At 35.7% G+C, this 23,020-nt stretch overlaps 1 protein-coding gene across 2 annotated transcripts in view; it reads left to right on the top strand.

Annotated features, from left to right (window-relative positions):
• LOC150095890 (PDZ and LIM domain protein 3-like) overlaps nucleotides 1-22,758 on the top strand; it is a 57,021-nt gene extending 34,263 nt beyond the window's left edge. Inside the window, exons 6-7 of one of the 2 annotated variants that reach the window (XM_090409529.1) lie at nucleotides 6,944-7,000; nucleotides 17,367-22,758. In XM_090409529.1, coding sequence (XP_090265655.1) covers nucleotides 6,944-7,000; nucleotides 17,367-17,649 — 340 coding nt within the window. In that variant the 3' untranslated portion in view covers nucleotides 17,650-22,758. The remainder of the gene's footprint in view (nucleotides 1-6,943; nucleotides 7,001-17,366) is intronic. The other variant, XM_090409530.1, reaches the window with a different exon arrangement.
• The last annotated feature ends 262 nt before the right edge of the window (nucleotides 22,759-23,020 follow it).

The following is a 23,020-nucleotide window of genomic DNA, read 5'->3' as shown; positions in this document are numbered from 1 at the left end:
AAAAAAAAAAGATAATTATAGAAGGTTTGACACTGATTGGAGAAAATGGTATAAGAACAAGTACTGCAGATGATATAGTTGAGGTATTTAATGAGCAGTTCATAAAGGTCTTTTATTAAATACCTCAACTATATCAAAGGAGTGGTGGAAAGGCAAGACTGTGCCACTTCATACGGGAGGTGACAAACTCAAGCATAAAATTATAGGCCTATCTGTATGTCAGTTGTTGTGGTTGAAGTGTATTGAGAGGCTGGTGAGAACCAGGATCAGGTTGACAATGGTGGTATTACCTTTGATGGGCAGCATGGATTTTCTAAAGGGAGACAATGTTTTAGTAATCTACTTACTGATTACAATAAGGTGATGGCATCATTGGGCAAAGGAGATAGATACACAGTAGTATACTTAAAGTTTGCAAAGGCTTTTGATATATTACTACATAAATTGATAGTCAAATTAGAGCACATGGGGTTGAATATTAGACTAGTGTATTGGATTGGAGATTGGCTATTTAATAGGTATCAGCAAGTTGTGTATGGGGGAGCAATATCCTGGAAGGGGAAAGTCATTATGGTGTGCCACAGAGGTCTGTTTAAGGGCCACTGCTGTTTAATGTATGTTAATGATACTGGGAAAGATTTGAATGGGGATATTCCATTATTTGCAGATAATGCAAAGTTCAGACGAACTATGAGGAGTAGAGTAGATGCTCTTGTCTTACAAGACTTCAACAGATTGAGTGAATGAGCATGGAGTGGGAATACCAGTTCAATGTGGGGATATATTAATAATAAATTTAGTTTAATCCTTTATCCAAGTGTGAGCAAACAAAGTTTGCCCCTGAAAGTATCTTCAGGACAGCAGTAAAGTGGTACAACACTTTACCGCAGTCCTGAAGAGACCTCAATAAAGGTCCCACTGAAGAGACCTCGATAAAGGTCAAAACTAGTCTGGGTAGTGGCCCTTCCCTTAATGCATAACATTATATATATCCACAAAGAAATGTATTTTGCATTATGGGAGATACTGAGATAAGAGTTATGTTAGCTTGCTCCACCTTTGCAACAAGTTTCCCGGTATTGTACCACCTTACCCCAGTCCCGAAGATACTTTCAAGCGCAAACTTTGTTTGCTCACACTTGGATAAAGGATTAAACTAAATTTATTATAGTCTACCCAAGTGAAAAACAAACTTTCAACATCTTTCTCTAAATCCAGAGTAATTTAATAAAAAGGTGGCACACCGTTTGGCAACTCCTATAGGTAGAGATGACCTTGCTAATGCTTCTGCCTGGTATCTCCACTTGGGCCTGGCTCCCGCTGAAGAGACCTCAACAAAGGTCGAAACTAGTCTGGGTAGGGACCCTTCCCTTAATGCATAACATTATACATATCCGCAAGGAGATGTGTTTTGCATTATGGGAGATACTGAGATAGGAGTTATGTTAGCTTGCTCTGCCTTTGCAACAAGTTTCCCGGTGTTGTACCACCTTACCCAGTCCTGAAGATACTTTTAGGCGCAAACTTTGTTTGCTCACACTTGGATAAAGGATTAAACTAAATTTATTATAGTCTAACCAAGTGGGGATATATTGTTAGAAGTGGAGGAAACAAGAGATCTTGAAGTGATGGTGGAGAAGGATCTAAAATTTAGAGGACACATTGCCAAAATCATGAGGACAACACAATGAATTCTTGTAATGATGCAGAGAACAATGACTTGTAGAAATAAGGAGATTCTGGTTCCATTGTATAAGGCCTTGATTAGGCTACATATAAACTACTGTGCATGTGTTTGGTCACCTGATTTTTTTAGAAGACAAAGAGATGTTGGAAAGGCCCATAGTGATTGACTAAGGTACTTTCTGATCTCTGAAATGTTGAATATGAAGAAATGTGGAGAAGATGCAATTTACAGAGTCTAGTTAATAGGAGAAAGACAGGTGATATGATAGAGACGTATAAGTTGGTAATGGTTGCTATAGAATTAACACTGAACAGTTTTTTTTTCATAAAATAATAGGAGATTGGGGGAGAACAAAGTCATCCCTGGAAGCTGCATAAGGACGGTGCAAGCAAGGGAGTGAGAAGTAGGTTTTTTGTATGGAAAGTTGTGAAAGATTGGAATGCATTGCTTGAGAGCGTGGTGTTTGAAGAGAATTTGAATGTGTTTAAAGCAAGGTATGATGAGCTGTGTGAATGACAAAAGGACCTCCAAGATGTCTTTGACTCACCTGAAAGTTAGTAATTAAAGCTATTTTATCATCCCAATCTATTTTAATGATGGATATACAATTTTATCAACAAAACAATAAATGATATTTCATTCCACTTATTGGACATTAATAATACATGAAAAGTAAAAGCAACTGAAAAGTTTGCTTACTTTTACAAAACTAGTGTAAAATTACAAGGAAATTACCCATCTCTTTCATTAATTGTTAGCAATTTTTCAAGATTCATTCTGTAATCCACACTCTGAAATGACTTAAATTTATAATGCTTCATTACAGGATGTCATATTTTTCAGACCATATGTCAATGACTGATTCTCATGACCAATACCAAAAGAAAGGGAGTAACGTTAGTGGACTAGTATATGATATGATAAGCCTTTACTATTACTATGTGTCTTATGCATGTCTCTTCAGATGCCTATTTAGTGCATCTTCAATATGAGAGAAATGGAATACAAATTAATATGTAAGGATGACGTGATATTTCTGTATGTTGCAGACCTATCAGTTTAACAAATTGTTGACAAATTGAGCCATCCCAGGTCAACAATCAGTGATACCATACTGAGATGAAAGTGCTACTCTCAGCAGACAACCCACCACCCTCACTAAATGTGATCATAGGGTGCTACGAAGGATAATATGTCAAGACCACTTCATTGGCTGACACATTGAATGTGCAATTTCGGACATCAAGTGAAACACAAATCTGAAAAAAAAAAAAAAAAACATTCATAAACAAGGCTCACAACATGTGTTTCTATGGTAGGACTGCAATATACAAGCCCCAGATTACCCAAACCAATATGCAGTTTCATCTTCAGTGGTGCAAAGAGAGTGTTCAGTGGGTCATGGAAACTTGGCTGTGTTATGGAGTGACAAATCACAATACACTCCCTAGTGAGCAGATGGACAGGTATGGGTGTGGCAGATGCCCGGTGAATGTCTCTTACCAGAGTGCATAACTCCAACTATGATATTCAGAGGTGGCAGTGTGATAGTATGGTCCTGTTTTTTCTGGTTTGGCCTTGGACTTCTGTTTGTGGTGCCACGAACACTGAACTCTAAGCGGTATCTGAACATCCTAGACAATGCACTGTTTCCTACTGCGTGGGATGAGGTCAAGGGACATCTGCCCCACAACAGTCCAGGACCTCATTACATGCCTACAGGAAGAATGGTTCAAAATTTCCATTGGTCACTATCATATATGCTTGTGAAAATTATGGCCCATGGGATTGTTGCAGTCATCACAGCAAAAGGAGGACCTACATCTTATTAAGGTGGCCATTTGTTCCTCACACTATGGTGTCTGTTGACATCTTTCCAGCCAGTGTATATGGTGGAGAAGAATCGAGGAGGTGGTGGTTGGGTAACCAGTTGTATGCCACAACACTTTGCATTTGGATCACTGCTGGTTATTTTCTGTGGGGAGGGATATGTAATTGTTTGCCAGTGATGCCAAACTTATTAGTAAGATAATATTTAATACAGGTGATGTAGAAATCCAGCAGGATTTAAAATAGACTGAGAATGTTGGTAAAGTATAATGGTTACCAATTCAGTGTGGCATAACTTGTAGATTACAAGTAATATACTACACTGGTGGGACTGTACTGCAAGAAAGTGAGGAGGTTCAGTATTTATGGATGATAGTAGACAGCATTGAAGTAGGAGTTGTAAAAGTGGGTGAAATAGCACAAATAATCACTTGAATGCCGAAAAACACACATTAAAAGTATATAAATAATTATCCCTATGAAGTATGAAACATCGAGATGGTAACATCTGGCCTGCTCCTCCAGCCTTTTATGGCACTAACATATCTCAGCCATAGTTCATGCAACTGCCAAAATCTCAATGTTTTTCCACACGAGGTACCACTTTTATTATACAACTATTATATAACTCCCAAATCCAACCAAACATGAAATAATGATTGCTAACATTGCTTGATACTATTCAGAAGAGAGCAATCAGATTAACTGATGATACCATCCCCCTCTTTCTCCCCCCCCCCCATAGAATCACTCAAGTCTCATCTCTCACAGATTTGTGTTTTATGCCTCTTATAAAGGTATTTTCATGGTCAATGCTCTGCCGAAATCACTCTCAAATCCAATCCAAACAACACTATAAACTTATTTCCTTTATTCCTAATGCTCTTGACACCTGCATACAGAAATAGCAGTGCTGTCAGTTCACAAAGCTATTATTACTCTCTGCCTGACCCCACTTAGCTTTACAATATACTATAAATCCTCTCATTTCTCAAACCACTATCTCCAAGAGGCCATCCTTGCTACCTTTCACTCTTGCAATTTTAATTTCCCTTACCTAACATGCTCACCTATCCAGAAAAACAATAGTCTCTTCATATGCCTGCATCCCTCAGCTCAGTTCAAATGTAATTCATCTCTTGCATACAGCTCCCTTCTATCCTCAAATGTACTCTAAGCATCCACATATTTCAGACCTCTTACTGCATATTCTCGATATCATCCTATTCATTACCAATGATCTCCTCCACTTTGCATTGTTATATTGAGGCAACAGACCTACTATCTTCTCTACCACACTTTTCTGCTGCACAATCCCAAACAACAATCTGAAAATGTCTTGATATACAGACCTGACAGAAATGTTGAAGTTATAAAAACAGGCTCTATAAAAATGATGCATAGCAAGCAAATATTGCAGCAATTGGTTAGAGGAGCAGAACAAGGGGGGGGGATCATCCTTGGAAAATTAGTAACAGTGGTTAGACAAGGGTGTAAGGGCTAATTTTTTGCAGGGGAGGGAGAGGGGAGGGTGAATGAGTGGAATGGTTGCCAGTCTGGTGTGAGTGCTTTGTTTGTCAATGAGTTTAAGGATGGGTATGAAAGATATTGTGTGGATAGTATAGGTCTCAGGCAACAAGTCTTTGGACTCCATTATGTACCCTTGAAATAACAACAGTTTTCTTTTTCTCCCATTTCCCCCTGCCCCTCTCATTTTCCTCCTAGTACTATATAAGCACATATATTCATTTGATGCAAATTTTCATTAAGACCCAAACATCTTCTCATTATTTATTTATTTTGCAAGAAACAAACTTGCAACACTTGATGCTTACACTTTTTTATCAGCTTCACATCATATTTTTTTCCTTCTCTGAATAATACCATTTTTAAAAAGTCATGACAACAAATGGACAATTCCTTTTCATTTACTCAACAGAAATAACAGCTCTCACATGCAAATGCAGGCCACAGTGCATTACTGTCATTAAACTTTAACCGGCAATCTGGATGAAAACAGGACACAACAAATAAAAATAGTACTAAATAAATACTTTTTTAATATAAAAAGTATTATTTACATAACAATTATAACTAATTAAATTAAACACATATCAAAAATACTTTTTATATTTTATTATAAAATTTAATTATAAAAATATAAAAATCACAAAAAAAAAAAATATTAATAGTGCATGGCAAGAGACTTGACAGAACCCAGGATGGGGGACCTCCTCTTCAATGTGAGGAGAGCAGGTACCAATCCTGGATTCTGTGGAAAGAAATTCTCTACTAATACTAGTACTGTCAGGTGAGTGGGATTAGTATTGGACACAAATCGAACACAGCAAATTCTCTCAGATGATCCCAGTGCTTAGGAAATATAAAGGTAAGCAGCATAGGAATAAGTTATAAAGTTATGGAAGCAACTATTTCTGTCTACTATAAATTAATACACTCTGTTCTACTTTTTGTCAATGAAGAACCTTAAGACAAAATGGTCACTCATGCACCATTAATAAAACAAAGATCTGGTATTCAAACAAAAGAATATCTAATCATTCAAAGTATGAGATGGCAAAAATACTTGTTTCAATAGGCATATTAAAAATCACAACTAACAGAACTGAACCTTGTATACTATATGAATACTTGTATGATTTTTATATGTAAATAATGCTTTTGAATTTTGAAAGTTATGTATTCGATGCAAGTAATATAATTTTCCTTCTTATATAATATCCTAGATTTAGTAATTCTGATCAGTGCCATAATGAGGGCATGGCGAAAGAGGCGCCCGCCACGGGCACAAGTAGGTTTCGGGTGCAAAATGTAAAAAATAAAAATAAATAAATAGATAATAAAAGTCTGCTATTTTATATTGTATTTTTAAATTTTGGCAATACGCCGCTTTAGACACAGAAATTCTGCAACACACTGCAACTCATTTTGTAGGGTTAATAGTAAGTATTTAATATATTGCATTTAGTATAATTTAACTTGTTACATTTAAATTTTTCAAAATTTTTGTCATTTTTGGGTTAGGAGGGTGCAAGTTAGATACTTGCCAGAGGCGCTTCATCCCTCGTTACTGTACTGATTCTGCTTATCAATAAATGGATTATATGTAAGTATACAGTGTACATGCACATACATTGCATAACTAACACTTCTTTACAGCAAGGTGCCATGTATTATTATTATTATGTTTTTTTTTTTTTTTATTTTTCTCCTCAAAGAAAATCTGTTTTCCTTCTCCAGAAAATTATCTATCACTTGAATAAATCCACGAATAAATAATGTTCCTTATTCTGCAAATCCCTTTATAAAACAAGTTCATAGAAATTTTAAAATATCATATCTTTGAAAAAAGTTAAATTGAAAATGAAACTGGTTAAATGAAGTTCAATCTTCCTTTCTTCACAGTGCATCATTTCGAGATGCCTTAAAGGACGTGATCGCAAGTGCTGCCTCAACACTCAGGTTGGTAGCATAGTATTGTAGCACGAGCTTCGTTTTGTCCTTGCTTGTTCATCTCACTGCATTTTGGAATGGCATTTTAGAATGACAGTACCAAACAGAACTCTGCTATGCTGCTTGACATTCACTTCGCATCCCGTTCAGTATGAATTAGATAAATGAAAAAGCTTCAGCTTATAATTGCTTCCAATGACTTCACTGTTAACACGAGTAAGTTCAGCACAGTGGTGTAACTACCATCCCATAAAGCTGCAACAAGGATATGAGAACTGTGGGCCCAATCAGAAACACTAAAGGATCTAATAAATACTTCCAATGTGCCCAATGAACACTTGTTGTGCAGGAGGGGAGGGCAAAAATTGTAGCTACGCCACTGGTTCAGAAGCATGAATTAGTTTTGTGCTATTTATTTGATATTAACAGTTCACAGCATTGAATGTGAAGTAAATAAATTACATTTAGTACACTGAAAATAGTCTGTTGTCTAAAGTAATTTATTATATGTTAGAAATCAACAAATCTCATAGCTCATCATGACTGAGGATATTTTCAAGAGAAGGACAAGAAGCATGAATTTCCATCTCATAGGTTTAAAACTGAAATTGTAGCTATGGATGCACTATTCTAGCAATTAATTCCAACATTCTGTGCATGTGCTCAAGCATAAAAGAAGCAAAGAAACTTTGCTACTAAGACCTTAGCAGCCAAGTTACTCATTATATTTTATTAATGTTTTATTATATTTTTGCAAATAACATTTCAATGTGTTCTGAGATGTGCTTTATAATGCTGTTTGTTTATTAATATTCATTAAATGAAATACTTAATAAATCATACCTTTAAATAATCATTGAATGACAACAATGGAATTATTATAGAGAGTTCATAATAAGTAGTGAGAAGTTCATGAACAATCTTATCTTAATAGAGCAAGATGATCAGTTATGTTATGTCTACTGAATACATTTATAGAAAGTGTTGAAAGTTTATTTTTCACTTGGTTAGAATATAATAAATTTAGTTTAATCCTTTATCCAAGTGTGAGCAAACAAAGTTTGCAACTGAAAGTATCTTCAGGACTGGAGAAAGGTGGTACAACACCAGGGCGACTCCTTGCAAAGGTGGAGCAAACCACCAACACTCCTATCTCAGTATCTCCTATAATGCAAAACACATCTCCTTGCAGATATGTCTAATGTTATGCATTAAGGAAAGGGCCACTACCCAGACTTGGATAAAGGATTAAACTAAATTTATTATATTCTAACCAAGTAAAAAATAAACTTTCAACATCTTCCTCTAAATCCAGAGTAATTTATTAAAAAGGTGGCATACCGTTTGGCAACTCCTATAGGTAGAGATGATCTTGCTAATGCTTCTGACTGGTATCTCCACTTGAGCCTGGCTCCCACTGAAGAGACCTCAATAAAGGTCGAAACTAGTCTGGGTAGTGGCCCTTCCCTTAATGCATAACATTAGACATATCTGCAAGGAGATGTGTTTTGCATTATAGGAGATACTGAGATAGGAGTGTTGGTGGCTTGCTCCACCTTTGCAAGGAGTCGCCCTGGTGTTGTACCATCTTACCCCAGTCCTGAAGATACTTTCAGGTGCAAACTTTGTTTGCTCACACTTGGATAAAGGATTAAACTAAATTTATTACATTTATGGAAAGAAAATCTGCTGTCCTCAATTAAGACTAACCTAGTTTCCCTGAAAAAGGTCTAAAAGTTCATCTTCATCATAAATGAGCTATAAACGTAGGACTCTTTTCTATATTTACATCTTCATGGCGAGTGAAGTACAGGGAGAGCCAATCAGTCACAGAGGCATCAAGTTAATAAATAAATACATTTCCTTTGACATACTTATATTAATTTCTGAATTATGAGAACACTGAATGTTATTCTTATCAAAATGAAGACATAAATGATGTACTTAAATATTTGTATAAAATTTACTCATGGAATCAAGAAGTAAATGGATCTTAGCTGCCTAATTGATATAAGAAATAAATCTAAATCTGTTTTAACGTATGACCAATGCTGCAACCAAAAATTATTCAGAGTTTACCACACACACTTCCTCTATATTTAATTAGTTAATTACCTTTCCTTCATTAAAATGCAGCCATGCAGTCTGACAGTAACATAAAAATAGTAACACAATTCCTTCAAATTCTTGTGAGGAGGCCATAACAGCCATCACTTCTTCCCTCCCTAAACATCTATGCAACACAAATGCACATAGAAATGTTTGTGTAAATAATTCAGAAAAGAGTCAAACCTGAATAATATTTTTACATTCTCAAAAATCACTTAAATATTTCTGATGCTATCTTTATCTCAAAACTAATGAATAATAATTGGAAATGAGTCATGCAATCAGAAGTTCACAGACATTCAGACATGGAATAAAAACAATATCTTTAATTCTATTAAATCATCACTTGCCAAATGCACAATGTGTAGCACTGATTTGCTATAAGTATTGCCGTCTCTCTGAATGGAAGCGATATAAAAATTCATTTAATAATTTTCATTCATTGAAATACTTTGATATTTTCATTACACAATCCCATTTTTATTATTATTATTATTCAGGCCTCCATGGAGTCAAAAGAGGTGCGGGAGGTCCTTCCTAGGAAACACAAAGTCTATCATACCGCTCCTTAAACTCATTGACTGTTCTTGCTCTAACCACTCTATCGGCAATGCATTCTACAGTTCAACCATCCTCCAGGCAAAAAAACCACTCCTCACAGCTTCCTTTTGCAACTTCCAGGGATGGCCAACTTGTCATCTCTCCTTCCCGCTGTTCCACCAAGGTCTTATACAACAGAATGATAACTCTTTTATCTCTGAAGAATTCTCTGTGTTACCTTCAGCAATTCCACAGAGAACTGCTGGAATCAGTATTCCAGCAATTCTCTGTGTTACCTTCACCACCTTTGCAATATGTCCCCTGAATTTCAGGTTTCTATCAATCATCAACACCAGATCTCTTGTCTCCCCTACTTCCTCCAATAGAGTATGAAGTGTCCCAAACCTCAAGACCTTACAATTTGCTGCATTAAACCGACACCCCCATTAATTTGCCCATCTGTCTAGTTTATTCAAATCGTCTTGCAGGGCTACCACATCTGCACTATTACTAATAACATTTCCCAGCTTCACATCATCTGCAAACAACTGAATATCCCCCTGCAATCCACTGACATAAAGGTTAAACAATATAGATCCCAGTACTGAGCCCTGTGGGATCCCACTTGTAACCTTCTGCCCGACCATACACAACTCTCTGATACCTATCGGACAGCCAATCCTGAATCCAGTTGACCAATCTGACATCCCGACCCATGTGCTGCAACTTAAATATCAGCTTACCATGTGGCACCCTGTCAAATGCCTTTGCTAAATCCAAGAAAATGGCAGCATATGCCTTTCCCTCATAAACTGCTCTTGTAACTTTATTATAAAAGGCTAGCATATTACTAACACAAGAGCACCCCTTAACAAATCCATGTTGACTCTCACAGATAACATTACCCTCATCTGCTCAATGCTGTATAGAGTCCCTCACTTATTTCTCCAAGATCTTAACAACTACTGATGACACACAAACTGGCCTATAATTAGACACTTCTAGTCTGCTACCACCCTTATGTAATGGCACTATCTTACCTTCCTTCCATTTCCTGGGCACCTTTCCCAAGCCTGGGAAAGTGAGGCCTTTTTTTAATTCATTTATTATTATTACTATATATGGCTTAAAAAGTTTTAGGCTCACCAGTCAGGCAAAATATCTCACTAGTCAGCTCTCAAGCCTGGGCAGAGTACCCCTGAAACCAAATATATATATGTATCATATTCACATGTTCAATCCTGAAGTTGATAATTTATAAGCTTTTGTTAATGCCATGTCCGTGTAGATCAGTGGAAGTGGCACTTGCATCCTCTGTGCTAGGTTGCTCGAAGTTAGACTTAGGTTCAAGTCTAGTCGCTGACTGGAGGAACTTTTTCTAAGCCTATTTTCAACTGGTTCCTGAGTTAGTCGATCTCTGGCATGGGCAAGCAGGTTTTTTTTTCTCCTGGAAAACTTGGGTTTTTCATCATGTAAACTCAAGAAAATCAACTGTAAAACCCATATTATTTCAGACAGTAACATATCCTGTTAGAGTTAGGTACCAAGAGATGGCAGCTAGTTTGCCGGTCTCTTCATCTTTGACCACTTACAATTAGTGATTGGTCATGGGCCAGCTATCTCTGATTGGCTATTGGTGGAAACTGAAGAGCCCACTCAGTCTCCAAATAGGGTTAAAAGGTCTCGCCTATTCCCTATAAGAGAATAAAAGGTGTTAGCTGATTTTTTTTTTGATGACGACTCATTTTTACCCTGTGTAACTACCAATGTTGAAATAAATACACTGGTGCTTTAGAGAGAGATTTGAATAAAGTGGCTATGTGGACTAACAAGTGGGGATGTCAGTTTAACACCAGTAAATGTGAGGTTTTGCACTTTGGAACTCAAAAAAGTAAAGTGTGTATCATATTGGAGACATTGTATTACAGGAGGTGGAGAAAGCGAGGGATCCTGGTGGACAAAGAATTGAAGTTCAAGGGACATATTGCAAAAGTGATAAAAACAGCACAAAGAATGCCAGTATACAAAGAAGAACACTGACAGGTAGAGATAATGATGTGGTCATTTTGCTGTACAAGGCTTTGATTAGATCGCATCTGGACTACTGTGCACTTGCGTTTCTAGGTGAGAAGCAAGCTCTGGAAAACAATTCATAGGCAAATAACAAAAGCAAATAAAAATTCATTTTTAGAATGAATATAAAGAAATTATATAATTTAGGAAAATAAAATAATTCTATTACATTTCTTTCAACTTTCAAAGTTTTCATATCCACTACTGATGGTTGAATTCTGCATATTTCATTAGTGGCTTTGGAATTTCTGCTGTCTGCTGCACAGTGATTTTAGGATACTATGTTGTGAATGGAAGGTTCTTCACAGTATTGCCTGAGCACCTTCTAAAGAAAAAATAATGCATGCATTATTTTTTCTTCTTAGTCCCTTTGCATGTCGGATTCTATTGTCTGTCATGGCCAAGTAACCTAGCTTCTTTGAAATCAAACTAATGCTTTGATAGGACATTTAATCTTTTCTGCATAGTGTTATGGTTGCCAAATTGTATATGTTCTTCTGGCTGGTTTGCCCAGTTTGCAAGATGAAAAACCCTTTTACTTTTGTAGGGGGGATCAGCTGACTCACCTTCAAATCAAAAGCCCTGATAAAGATTCTTTTCATTCGACACCAGATGTTTCTGACCAAAGGGCATGATCAAAACTCAATAAGCCATGCAGTATTAAAAATAATCATATTTACACGTATATATCTGCAAATACCAGCAAATAACTTAATTAAACTGACTTTATTGATTTGCTATAGGCTTTGCTGCTTGTTGTATATGGGAGTGATATTAAAAAAAATATATATATGGATCAAATGAAAGCATACTACTTGACAATGTGATAAACTTCACATGATTAATGCTCTGTTAAGTTTTTCTTTGAGTCGAACTATTATTATTACAAACCCTTAGAACCAACAAACACATAATGGGAGGTCTCATTCAGTAAGCAACATATCTATTGTACACCGAACCTTAAACTCATTCACACTCCTAGCATTCACAACACATTCTACTCATCCATCAATCATGTAAAAAATCCCTTGCCCATAGAGATGACATTGTGTAAATAAAACTGACAATTGAAACTCTCTTCTGATTCTTTACTCATTAACTAAAAATTATCACTCATCATGGATGAGCAGATTTGTTTTTTTTCTACATCACACCTTTACATGATTTCCACAGGTGGGTTTGTTCTTCTCTCACTCTATGTATAATCTCTTCTCTAATAATCTTATATTAATTAATTTCAAATTAGCTAAGTGTGAAATCATCATTCTACTTACTGGAGGTTTTTTGGGGAAAAAAAGTCGTATTCTATTATAATAAAATCAGCACTACTCAACAAATCAGGCATCTGTAAAGACTGGCATATCCCAAAGGACATGATATGATATAAAACATGGCATAGAAATGGCATTATAAATAAACAAAATAAAACTGATCATTAAACTGAAATTTTTTTTACTAATCTTTTTATTCATAAACTGATTTTTTTACTCATCAACTAAAAACTCTCACTCATCATGGATGGGCAGATAAGCTTTTATCAAACTGTGATTTAATAGATATGTTGTTTAATTTTTTTTTTTAGCTTACTTGTGTAATTTTTTGTATATTTTTACTACTGTAGTTTTTGCATGTTTGTTTCAGTTTTACCAAAAAAAAAGTGTAAAAAAATTTCTAGAAGGTATTTACTAGTCCTTAAGCTAGATAGGTAGTTCAATTCAGTGTTTAACAGTGATGTTAAACACTGTATTGATATTTTAAATTTTACACTAACTACTAACTGATATAACCTGATTATTGGAACAGAAAGTATCTATTTACTTAAATTCCTCTCTTTCATTTACTTTTTTTTTTTTTTTTTTTTGTACATAGATCCTTTGGGGGGGGGGGGGGTGGGGGGGGGGGGGGGTGGGGGGGGGGGGGGGTGGGGGGGGGGGGGGGTGGGGGGGGGGGGGGGTGGGGGGGGGGGGGGGTGGGGGGGGGGGGGGGTGGGGGGGGGGGGGGGTGGGGGGGGGGGGGGGTGGGGGGGGGGGGGGGTGGGGGGGGGGGGGGGTGGGGGGGGGGGGGGGTGGGGGGGGGGGGGGGTGGGGGGGGGGGGGGGTGGGGGGGGGGGGGGGTGGGGGGGGGGGGGGGTGGGGGGGGGGGGGGGTGGGGGGGGGGGGGGGTGGGGGGGGGGGGGGGTGGGGGGGGGGGGGGGTGGGGGGGGGGGGGGGTGGGGGGGGGGGGGGGTGGGGGGGGGGGGGGGTGGGGGGGGGGGGGGGTGGGGGGGGGGGGGGGTGGGGGGGGGGGGGGGTGGGGGGGGGGGGGGGTGGGGGGGGGGGGGGGTGGGGGGGGGGGGGGGTGGGGGGGGGGGGGGGTGGGGGGGGGGGGGGGTGGGGGCAGCTGTGTGATAGTGATGGAAGAACAAGAGGTCATCTCTGGAAATTAAAGAAGAGTGTGGTTAACAAAGGTGTCAGAACAAGGTTTTTTGCCTGGAGGGTGGTGAATGAGTGGAATTCATTGCCTGACTTTGTTGTGAGCTCTTCATCTGTAAATGAATTCAAGAAGAGATATGACAGATATTGTTTTGCTAGTTTGGGTCTCCCGCGATGAGTCTACTGACTCCATGGAGATACCCGTAATAATAATAATAATAATAATAATAATAGTTCTGGCAATATTAGCTGTAATGATCAAAAAACTATTAGCAGAAATAATTTATTATACATTAGTAGGCTGTGTCCCAATTCTATTTTATCACTATGTAACAAAGACACATTAGCCTCCCCTCTAAATTTCTATGCATTTGTATTCTTGAACATAAGCACTTATTAAAATAAATTTAACATACAAGAAAACATAATTATACTTGCTAGTGTGGTTCATTTCAGAAGTATTCTCAAAATCGTGAAAAAAAAAAAAGGGAGAGGGGATGCTTTCAACTAATTAAACTTGCATTCCAGTCAAGTTTAGTTAGTTGAACATTTACCCCACAATTTCAGACATTAAACTCAATAGCTAACAAAACTGCTCACACGAATAAGAAATACTGAATGAAATTTTAATTTCCAACTACTTCAGTTTGCTAATCTGTCTGTCAGTCACCAAGACTGTAAAGCTCAGGAAATATTTAAATATAAAGTGTATCAACTCTGAAATTATAGTACATTTATCATGAAAAGGTGAAAAAAAAAAAAAAATCCCAAGAAAACCACACACGCTTTCTGCCAGTTGTAAAAAACTGTACAGAGAAGGAACTATATTATTAATCAAACAGCAAATGCTACATTCTTTTTTTTATTATTATTCATTTATTTATTTATTGTCAATTTCACCCATAAAAATGGAAATACATAATATATTTAATACTGGGGATTGAATAAGGATGTAGCAGGAATCCCACTCTCAAGACCAAGCAGGATACTTTTTCAAATTACTTCAAGGCCTCCAATTAATGGGGTGGTGGTTTCACACTGGGCTTTTATTACTTAAAAGCATTCACAGATATCCATGCTGCAGTGGGATTTGAACCAACAAATTGTTGGTTATAGAATAAAGATGCTATCCACTAATTTGATAGATTGGCTGGGAGAGATTTACTGAAGCCACAGATTTACTGCAAAAAAGCTGTCATTCACTTAATACTACTGAGCATCAGTAATGGACAGTTACATTAAAACAAAAGCAAGAAAAACAAATTTTCTAAAGTGTACTTCATTAACAATTTCATATCACTAAATTGGCAACAAGAATTACTCAAATTTTATTTCATAACATATATACTGTATATATATCAATGGCATCGCATGCCCATTTATTTTGGATGTGCTGTCATGTGGCTTACACAACCCATACTACAAAATTTACATCGATTTGACCGTATGATTGCATTTTTTTGATGGTATGAAAGTTTTAAGAGTACATAGCACATCAGCGCTCATCTTACTTGGTCCAATGCAATCAATTATAGGATAACTTTAATTTATTAATTAATAATTTTAAACATGGAAAGCATAAAGGTCAAATGAACAATAGCTATGCTTTAAGCACGCTATTTATGTGGGAAGCACAAAGAATTTACGCTTCGTGATGAGATTAGATTATTATTGGCAAATACTAGTGAGACATGGATAATTTGAATTTTGATATGATTTTTAAATACAGCCATATAATACACACAGAAATTGGAAAAAGTAATCACTTCGGAAATTATTTTTCTGGATTGAATCAAAGAAAAGCTAAAATAACTCATTTTGTTTACATATTTATACACAAGTTCCAACCTCCTTCGACTATAATCAATCATACAATCTGCTCTGGCAGAAAACGGGACATTCAATAGATCATAAGCACTGTTTCCCATTGTAAATATGGACAAAAAAAGTCAAATTATTTATAGAAAATTACTTGTCTATATCTGTGTCTTAAACATGCCAGTTCACATTTCACATGTAAAACAGATGAAACTCAGAAAACAAAAACAGCAAGTCATGACAAATGATGAAAGTTGACACAATAACCAATCACAGCCACTGATTTCTGGGTGCTATTGTCTCAGTACACACACACACACACCCTGCCTCGCCTTCTGGGTGGTTTAAAACCAATGGAATGTTAAGGATTTGATCTGCTGCGCTATCTGTATGTCTGCTCAAAGGTGTCCATATTTGTGATGCAAATAGAAAAATAATTTTTATAGAAAACAGAGGAGGAACCACAATGAATTCTTACCTTATGGTCTTTGAAGTCTTAGTAACATGACTAGTTACACAATCTAAATAAGATTTTGTTATTAGGAGATCATATTAAATAGTAGAGAACAAATCAAAACAACTGACCCGTTCTCTACTAATCAATCACTTTTTTTTTTTAATGTGTCTCCTCCTCACAAGTGGTTGTAAACCTATAGTTACATCAGTATGGGTTGATTAAGGCTTCCAATAAGCTAAGAGGTGGTTCACACAGGATAATGAAATTCTTCTTTCACCTAAAGTCAACCACAAACATCCATGCCCATATGGAATTCATACTTGCAGCCTGCTAGTTGGAGAGTGGATACATTAATTACTCAGTTAACCAAGCCATCACAGCTACTGTCAACATAAGGATACTTATCCACACAGTACACAAAAACCACAAATATAGCCATACAAAATATCATTTATACCCAGTATATGCTAAACACCATTTCCTGTACAGTATAACAAAACTAAGTGACAGAATACTTGTTTATACTTCATTGTAAATTGCTTAGTGCATTGCAATCAATCACAGTGGTATGTGTATGTGCATGGAGATGTGTCTTTTGATTAGTCCTTTTTTAAATATCTGTGCTATTCATAGTGAGGAATTATAAATTTGGTGCAATACTTGAAATGAGCATATATTTTTTTTTTTCTCACTAAGGTCTGTATAAAATTTATATAAAAAAAAAAATATATATATATACACACACACACAAATATATTTATAAATACCTTTAACCAGGAAAAACTTTTCAAGTATTAATATTTTTCACTATTATACATGTAATATAAGTCATATCATTACTAATAAATACATAATACTCATTCTCATTATATATAAATATATATATATATATATATATATATGTATGTATTCCACTGCTGATGTAAAAACTTGGTAATTTTGGATATGTTCATTTCTCTTTCTACAGCAGTCGAAGTTCCTCAGCTTGTGAGCAAACACCAGTGCGAGATGTGCAATCACCTGCAATGCTCTCGATGTCTCCAACATACCAGTTAATCCAAGAAGAAGAGTGGAAAGAATTACAAAAATCTAATCTTAAAGAGCACAGAGCTGTACAGAATCAAGTCTATAATGTTCCGGAATACGAGGAAGGCAGTGTTAATATTTTTGGATCATCCAAAGAAAAGATTCATCAATCCGGAAGTTTCAGAACCTTAATGACAAGCTTAACAGGGCTTACAGAATTTTAAATACAAACAAATATCTACAAAATTCAGTCAGTCAATGTTTATATGAATAAAATCATAACGTTTTATTCACTTATGCATATTGATACATTCTTTGAATTTCTTAAATGAATGAAAATATAAGAAAACAAAAATAATGCTTTTCTTACTTTTTAAAATAAAATGTAAATTTTATTCTTTAAATTTCATAAGAATACAACTGCATCAGCTTCCAGTGAGCTCTCTAAGTTTTTATACAATTATTATCAGGAAAATTTTGAAATTTATTCCTTGAAACTGAAGGTTCTAGCTCTTTTCACTAAATAATCAGATTATTAAATGTTAAGATATGCAATGTTCTAGTTCAGAAAGGTATTTCATCTTTGTCTACTACATGAAATATTACATATTGGACAGCAGTGTATTGAAGGTTGCCTGACAGAGAAATTCTTATATTTGAAGAAGTTATTAACTCTGTCGCTTATAAACAGATAATAGTATTATTATTTTTACATGACACCGTTTTACATAAAACTTTGAGGACTCATTGTGGGAACCATTCTATAAAATTCACTACCTGCACTTCATAATCTACCATCTACTACATACTATTCCTGTTTGTTAATTACATGTGTTCTCAGCTTATATTATTATTATTGTCATTATTCAGACCTCCATGGAGTCAAAAGACTCATCGTGGGAGGTTCTTTCTAACAAACACAAATCTATCAAGATTCATCGAGGGGAGGTCCCTCCTAGGAAACATAAAGTCTATTATACCACTCCTTAAATGCATTGACCGTTCTCGCTCTCACCACTCCATCAGGCAATGCATTCCATGTTTCAACCACCCTCCATGCAAAGAAACCACTCCTCACCCTCTTGCTCATGGTTTCCTTTCGTAACTTCCAGGAATGGCCTCTTGTCATCACTCCTTCCATCTGTTCAACTAAGCGAAAGAACTCCCCAGTGTCAACCCTGTAACCACCTCTCAACAGTTTAACAGTCTCAATCATATCACCCTTCCTTCTTCTATCCACCAAACTCTGCAGTCCACACTCCCTCAGCTGATCCTCATAACTAACATTGTACAGTCCCGACACCATTTTTGTTATCCGCCTTTGTACCCTTTCCACAGTTAATTTATCCCCTTCAAATCCGGGGGATCATATCTGAGAACAATAGTCTAAGTGTGGTCTGATCACAGTCTTATACAACGGCATGATAACCATTTTATCTCTGCACATCAGTGTTCTTCTCATTATTGCAGCAATCCTCTGCATTACCTTCACTACTTTTGCAATATGTCCCCTAAATTTCAGGTTTCTATATCTCTTGTCTCTCCTACTTCCTGCAGTTTAACTCCTCCTATAGATTATGCAGCATCCCATCGATGTGTCCCAAACCTCAAGACCTTACATTTTGCTGCATTAAACTGACACCTCCATTCATTTGCCCATCTAGCTAGTTTATTCAAATCCTCTTGCAGGGCTACCACATCTGCATTATTACTAATAACCCTTCCCAGCTTCGCATCATCCGCAAACAACTGAATATCCCCTTGCAATCCATGGACAATGTCGTTGATATAAAAGTTAAACAATATAGGTCCCAGTACCGAGCCCTGTGGAACACCACGTGTAACCTTCTGTCTCTTTGATATTGCTCCACCATACACAACTCTCTGATACTATCTGACAGCCAATCCTGAATCCAGTTGACCAATCTGACATCCAGACCCATGTGCTGCAATTTGAATATCAGCTTATCATGTGGCACCCTGTCAAATGCTTTTGCTAAGTCTAAGAAAATGGCAGCATATGCCTTTCCCTCATCAACTGCTCTTTTAACTTTATTATAAAAGGCTAGCATATTACTAACACAAGAGCACCCCTTAATAAATCCATGTTGGCTCTCACAGATAACATTACCCTCATCTGCCCAATGCTGTATACAGTCCCTCACTAATTTTTCCAAGATTTAACAACTACTGATGACACACAAACTGGCCTATAATTAGATACTTCCAGTCTGCTACCGCCCTCATGCAATGGCAATATCTTACCCTCCTTCCATTCCATGATATGGCCATTTGAGAGATGAAAACCCATATTTGGAGGGAAAACCTCCTTCTGTATAAGACTGGATAATTCACTTGAAATGAACATGGTTCTTTCCACTTAAATGGGGTCATGTTCTCATTATAGAGAAAACTTGTTGGAGATAAACTGAAAGTGCTGATTAAAAGATATTTGTGATGATATTTGAGCTGGAGAAATATTTCAGGATGATGCCTAACTAAATAAATTGGTGCAACATATATATATATCTTTGATTACCATCATCATCATCATCATCATCAATGGACCTCTATGTCTGATAATGTAAGGTTCATATTTATGCAGAGACAAATTTTTTCAATATATTTCAGGTCTCCTCCAATAAGTCAAATATGGCTATGAGGTCATGAGGCTATAGGTATATATGGCTATCAAGCCTGTTAATTACATTATTATATCTGTTCTTCTGTTAAGCTGCTTTTGCAGGATGAAGAACAGTCACCTCTACATGAAACTAGCTAACTCAGCTTCAAATGAAAAGTCCTTACAAAGGCTTTTCGCATCTTAGGTGGAATTAAAATCTACATCTTTCCAAAAATCCAATAAGCAGAGTGAAGAACATAAAGAAATTCACAGACATTGCCCATGTGGATTCAAACCCATAGTCTGATGGTTAAAGAGCAGAAATGCTATCCACATGGTCAGCCAGGATGGCAGGCAATTCATAAAATTATATACAATGATATTATAATGGAACATAAAACCATTTCCATTCATATGTAAAGAGAAATACAGGAACAGATTAAATAATAAGTAAAAAAAATATGAGATTTCACTTTCACTTATTTTATAATATAATTTTGGAAACTCCTAAATACAAAAAATTGGAACAATTAATTTGAATTTCATTTAGTTATTTCCATTTATATTCTAAATATATTTAAATAAGCATTACAAAATAGTTTTCCATATGAAAAAATAATAGATTAATACATAAAAATAAATCAAGAAATCAGGAATTTTCCACTGTGGTGTCTAACACCACAAGATGTTTTTATGCGAGTTCATCCAGGAAAGGTTGCAAACTTATAGTATATATTTGTATTATGAGAGGGTTAAGGGTTATATAATCCAGAAAAATCCTGCTGTGGAGACTAAACAGGAAACTTTTCAAGCTGCAGGCTTCCAGTAAGAAGAATGGCTAGTGTGCATATCTACTAGCATTTGTGTAATACCTGTCCAATAATGAAGTCATAAAAGAAATGTATATATGTAAAATATTGTATGTGAAATAACGAAATTTCATATTCAATGATAACTTAATAGCTTTTACTTCAACAATACTTTGTGATATGAAAAGTCAATATTTTACTGTACTTGACAATAACAAAGTAATTCCATGATGTCTATGGGCAGTGAAGAGCAGTAAACAAAGGGAAGATTTAAAGAGACAAGTCCCAGTTTGTGAAACATGTTGGAAAGTGATGAATGACAAAACTCCAAATTAAAGGATGTCAGGCATCTTTGCACTGAGAGTATAATCCACAAATATATCATGAACTTCATCTGTAATGAATCTTATCTTACCTCTGAACTGAAAGGCAATCCCCTTTCAACCAAAAGTCTCTTTTATTCTTCCCTTTCCCCAACAGATTTAAAAATATTTTAAGATGTTTTCTTCTGAACTGGAATGTTGTATAATATCAATAATAGCTTCATTTACTACTGTGTGGTCTATTAAAAATAAACCCATTTTCAGGAAAATATATATTTTTTTAATTTAGTTTAAATATATTCATAATAATTCACTTAAATGAATATAGTAGAAAGAACCTGAAAGTTTAAGCCGGAATTGCTTTTGCAAATTTCTTATTAATGTTAGAAAGCAATTTTTTTTCTGCCACTTGCTATCAGGATCTGCGCTACTGCATTTCTTATACGGATATCTCTGTAACAGTTCAAAAATGAAACGTCAACAGGAATAAACTGATCAGGATGTCAAAAAATTAATGTTAAAATGAAACCAAATGAAACAACAACAACAACAAAAAATAAGAAGAAGAAACCTCTTACAATGTAGAAATAAATACAACAAATGTTGTATTTATTTCTCTAAATTTAAAATGCAACAGTTGTCATCTTGGCTAATGCTTGGGAAGTGATGATTTAGCCTTGAGGCATCATTAATTTCTTGGCTGAGTTATTAAAACAGTCCTGCCATCTCAATTCAGAATTAGTGAGAACTTGTTAAATCATGAATGATTAATGACTGGCAATCATGGGCTTTATATTATCAATATTATCATTATAAACAGCTGGTAACCATGATTGAAAATAAGCAAAAAAACAAGGATAGCAGCTGGGATCAAGCAAAAGTGGAGACAACAAAGGAAGTGCTCTCTAGTCATTTAGAAAATACAGATAACAATTATTTTTTAAAAATTAAACAAAAGTGAAAAATAGAGTGTAATCTCTTCCTGTGCTGCACCATTTCAAACAATACATATTATTCATATTCACTCTAAACTTTAATTATTAGAAGGATGTACATACATTTAATTTAATGTATGAAACAGTGAAAATTTACCACATAGAGTACTGAATTTTTTTTTTTTTTTTTTAAATGACCAATGTGTTCAAATCATTTATATTATGATATTGTAATTTGTATGGATGGATAAGAATAATTTGTATAGTTCCTATTACAATCATTAAAGCTATGAGTCATAAACTGCAATGTTTCAGAACATACATTTTCAATGATATATTAAAATGTAAAGTGATTTATTGTCACCTTGAGATATCCATGTTTCAATTTCATTTTTATTTTCTCTAGTATATAATTTATAAGCATGACTGGTTAAAAGGCCACAATATCTATAAATTTGTTTTCTTCATAATAAACAGTACCAGTTTTGATATGATAATGATATGTGAATTACTTCTGTTTGCTCTTTTTTGTTGCTTTTTTTTATTTTTATTAAAGGATTGTTAATCAGCCTTCACAAATAGAACACAATGTACAGTAATTTATTGAAAAAAAAATAAAGAAATAAAAATCCAAAAATACTTATTTTGAGGGTTGTTTTTTATTATTATTTTAAATTTATATTTTAGTTCAAGAATGAAATTTACATACCATTCTTGATATTAATCACACAACCATTTCTCCATTCAAGCAGCTTATACTCATTTATGTTCTATATTTATATCATCATCATTAAATTTCTGATATGTGCCCTCAAGGAGTGTATAAGACATGATAGTACTAAATAAAGTTTACATTCCTAACTTCCTATTAACAATTTTACTCCAAATTAGTCTTATCCATCAGA

This window comes from Typopeltis vanoorti, chromosome 19, assembly GCF_054136105.1.
Source record: "Typopeltis vanoorti isolate ZY-2024b chromosome 19, IOZ_Tvanoo_1.0, whole genome shotgun sequence".
In the NCBI taxonomy this organism is placed as follows: domain Eukaryota; kingdom Metazoa; phylum Arthropoda; class Arachnida; order Uropygi; family Thelyphonidae; genus Typopeltis; species Typopeltis vanoorti.
Note: the sequence above shows the minus strand (reverse complement) of the source record. Positions and strands in the feature narration are given on the sequence as shown.